Source organism: Lepidothrix coronata, unplaced genomic scaffold (assembly GCF_001604755.1).
Source record: "Lepidothrix coronata isolate B3197 unplaced genomic scaffold, Lepidothrix_coronata-1.0 Scaffold345, whole genome shotgun sequence".
NCBI lineage: Eukaryota > Metazoa > Chordata > Aves > Passeriformes > Pipridae > Lepidothrix > Lepidothrix coronata.
Window position 1 is genome coordinate 272758 of NW_016690525.1, and position 3931 is coordinate 276688.

Genomic DNA, 3931 nt, shown 5'->3' on the forward strand with positions numbered 1-3931 from the left:
CCATGTCTTGCCGTGGTGTGCCACGTCGTGCCGTGGTGTGCCATGTCGTGCCGTGGTGTGCCACGTCGTGCTGTGGTGTGCCATGTCGTGCCGTGGTGTGCCATGTCGTGCCGTGGTGTGCCACGTCGTGCCGTGGTGTGCCACGTGGTGCCATGGTGTGCCATGTCGTGCCATGGTGTGCCATGTCGTGCCGTGGTGTGCCACGTCGTGCCATGTCGTGCTGAGCCATCCTGTGCCGCTGGATGGGGCAGACGGGGGGCGAGGGGGGCAGGGGGGTGCTCTAGACAGCAGTGGAATGGAGGGGTGGCACCTTGGACCGTGCTGGTGCCCCCATGGTTGGTGCTGGGTGGTCAAGTCTTGCCCTCTACAAGGTCCCTGGGCAAGTTGGGTGTCGGCTCCCTGCGAGGAGCAGCCCCGTGCCCAGGTGCCCGTGCCGTGCCATGCAGTGCCACGTGGTGCCATGCAGTGCCACGTGGTGCCGTGCAGTGCCTGGTGCCAGGCAGACCCCATCCGGGGGCGTGGGGCCAGGGTCACCCACCGGTGCTGCCCCCCAGGAGTTCAAGCGGGAGCTGTACCAGTGCAAGGTGGACGTGGAGAGCCTGCGGCACCAGGGGGGCACGGGGCAGGGGGACCCCCCGGCTGCGCTCAGTGACTTCCGCCAGCGCTGGGACCACCTGGAGGAGGAGATCGTCAGCAGACAGGTGGGGGGCACGGGGCAGGGGGTGCAGGGGGTGACGGGAGGGAGCTGGGTGGGTGCAGGGGTGCAGGGAGCTGGCTGTGTGGGGCTGGGGGGGTGTGGTAGGTGCCGTGGGGGGCTGGAGGGTTCAGGGGGGGCTCACGGGGGTTCCACGCTGGTGCTGGGTGTGGTGCTGGGAGGGTGCACGAGGCAGAGGAGTCGCTGGACACAGGGTGTCCTCTGGTGCCAGGTGCCCATGCAGGCGCTGGGCTCACGGTGCTGGGTGGGTGGTTGGGGCCGTGTGGGTTCTGGGCGGGTGCACGGGAGCTTTGTGGGCACTCAGGATGCCACCGGGCACACTGGGCGTGTGGGGCCGTGTGGGCACTGAGTGGGTGCTGCGTGGGTGCACAGGGCCATGTGGGTGCCGGGCACGGGGCCGGGGCTGCCGTCGCTCCCCCGGTGTCACCTCTTCCCCTCGGCAGCACCAGCTGGAGGCGGCGCTGCTGGGGCTGGGGCAGTTCCAGCACCAGCTGGCAGAGCTGCTGCAGTGGCTGAGCCGCACCGGGGAGCAGCTGAGCGGCCCCGCACCCCTGAGCCCCGACCTGCAGAGCTGCGAGATCGAGCTGGCCAAGCACAAGGTGAGGCTGCGCCGCGGCCCAGGGCACGCGTGGCACAGCCCCTCTGTGGGGACCCAGACCGGGGCCGTTGCTGAGGGTCCTGGGGGTCCTGGCCGTGGTTCTGCCCCCAGGGTGTGTGTCCTGGGGATCCTGGCCATGGTCCCGTCCCCAGGGTGTGTGTCCTGGGGGTCCTGGCCATGGTCCCATCCCCAGGGTGTGTGTCCTGGGGGTCCTGGCCATGGTCCCACCCCCAGGGTGTGTGTCCTGGGGGTCCTGGCCATGGTCCCGCCCCCAGGGTGTGTGTCCTGGGGATCCCGGCCATGGTCCCACCCCACCCAGGGTGTGTGTCCTGGGGATCCTGGCCATGGTCCCACCCACCAGGGTGTATGTCCTGGGGATCCTGGCCATGGTCCCGCCCCCAGGGTGTGTGTCCTGGGGATCCTGGCCATGGTCCCGCCCCCAGGGTGTGTGTCCTGGGGATCCCGGCCATGGTCCCACCCCCGGGGTGTGTGTCCTGGCTGCAGGGCGCTGCCCAGCCCCTCCTTGGGCTGCTGCAGTGGTGGCCAGGCCGGGCAGGCTGTGGCATGAGGACTGTCCCCTCCCACAGTGACACCATGGAAGGAATGAGCTGTCTCTGTGCCATCCCGGTGCTGCGGCCCCTTGCCTGGGCACGCTCGGGCCGTGCCTGATGCAGGCGAGGCTCTGCGAGGGCCAGGCTGGCCCCACACCAGGAGAGGGCTGTGCAGGGGGTACCGTGTCACTTCTGTGCCCGTCCTGGCCAACCCCCTGCCACGAATCGGCAAATCTGGCGCCTCAGCCCCGTGCCCTGCTGAGAGCAAGAGTCAGGGGCACCCCTGGGTGTTGTCCTCCCTCTGCGTGGCACCCCCAGACCCCAGCACCACGGTGGCAGCGATGACACGGGTGGCAGAGGTGTCCCGGGCACTCAGAGTGAGGGGCTTTGTGCAGCACAGCCGGTGGGGTGTGGGGTGTCCCCGCTGCGGTCCCAGCCGTGACCCCCCCGCCCCTGTGCAGGTGCTGCGGACAGACGTGATGTCCCACGCCCGCACGGTGCAGTCGGTGACCGAGGCCGGGCAGGGGCTGCTGCTGTCCAGCCTGGGGGAGAGCGTGGAGGGGCTGCAGCGCAGCCTCCAGCAGCTGGGCCAGCGCTGGGACCTGGTGCGCAGCGAGACCGAGAGCCGGCAGCTGGAGCTGGAGAACAACCTCAGCCAGGTACGGGCGCGGGGCCGCGGCGCTGCCGGGCCCTCGGGCCGGCGCTGAGCCCCCCCTCGCCCCCAGGTGCAGGACATCACCCTGGAGATCACGGAGCTGCTGCAGTGGCTGGAGCAGGTGGAGCTGCAGCTCTTCTGCTCCAAGCCGGTCTGGGGACACCCGGATGCCACCAAAGAGAAGCTCAACGCACACCTGGTGAGCACCGGGCCGGGCCCCGGGGTCCCTCAGGGGGATGTGTCCCCCAAAACCACACCGAGAGGCCAAGACCCTTCTCTGCTGCCTCCTCTCCCTGACCAGACAGAGCCTGGTACCCCTCTCCACTCTCCTCTAGCTCCCTGAGGCAGAGCAGGAGCCATCCCTGTCTTTGTTCCCTGTCCCTGACCCTGTTCCTGTCCCCATCCCAGTCTGTCCCCGTCTCTTGTTCACTGTCCCTGACCCCTTCCTCATCCCCGTCGCCCTCTTCATCCCAATCCCCGTTCTCTTCCTCATCCCGTTCCCTGTTCCCTGTCCCCGTCCCCACCCCGGCCCCGCGGCGGGCGCTGACCCGGCGTGCCCGGCGTGCCCGGTGTGCCCGGCAGGAGCTGTGCCGGGAGCTGGAGGCGCGGGCGGTGCCGTACCGGGGGCTGCGGGAGCGGCTGCAGCGGCTGCTGGAGTCGTGCCGTGCCGGGCGGCCCTGCAGCACCGAGCACAGCCTGCGGATCCTGGAGCAGAAGTGGGAGAGCGTCCAGGCCGAGGCGCAGGAGAGGAAGGTGTGTGGGGCGGGGGGCTGCGACCCCGGGGGGGCTCCCCCTGACCGGCCTCGGCCCCGGGGCGGGGGGTGCCCGCCCCCGTCAGCGCCCGTCCCCCCCGCAGGAGCGCCTGGCCGAGGGGCTCACGGTCACCACCGAGTTCCACGGCTCCGCCCAGGAGCTGCTGCGCTGGGTGGCCCACGCCGAGGAGCTGCTGGGGTCCCCTGCACCCCCCAGCTTCGTCCTCGACACCGTCACCGCCCAGATCCAGGAGCACAAGGCAAGGCAGGGAGGAGCCGGGGCGGTGCTCGGGGGCTTGATTCGTGAGACTGGGATCTGCACAGGGGGCACCGACAGGGAGATCTCCCCCGGCTGGGTCATGGGGCTGGGATCTGCACAGAGGGCACCGGCAGGGAGATCTCTGCCGGCTGGGTCATGGGGCTGGGATCTGCACAGAGGGCACCAACAGGAACATCTCCCCCAGCTGGGTCATGGGGCTGGGGTCTGAACAGAGGGCACTGACAGGGAAATCTCCCCCGGCTGGGTCATGGGGCTGGGATCTGCACAGGGGGCACTGACAGGGAAATCTCCCCCGGCTGGGTCATGGGGCTGGGATCTGCACAGGGGGCACTGACAGGGAAATCTCCCCCGGCTGGGTCATGGGGCTGGGATCTGCACAG

At 70.2% G+C, this 3931-nt stretch overlaps 1 protein-coding gene across 1 annotated transcript in view; it reads left to right on the forward strand.

Moving 5' to 3' along the window:
• LOC108509217 (dystonin-like) overlaps positions 1-3931 on the forward strand; it is a 37956-nt gene that overhangs the window by 16203 nt on the left and 17822 nt on the right. The window contains exons 17-22 of the mRNA XM_017838548.1: positions 555-701; positions 1159-1314; positions 2326-2523; positions 2590-2718; positions 3102-3272; positions 3376-3531. Coding sequence (XP_017694037.1) covers positions 555-701; positions 1159-1314; positions 2326-2523; positions 2590-2718; positions 3102-3272; positions 3376-3531 — 957 coding nt within the window. The remainder of the gene's footprint in view (positions 1-554; positions 702-1158; positions 1315-2325; positions 2524-2589; positions 2719-3101; positions 3273-3375; positions 3532-3931) is intronic.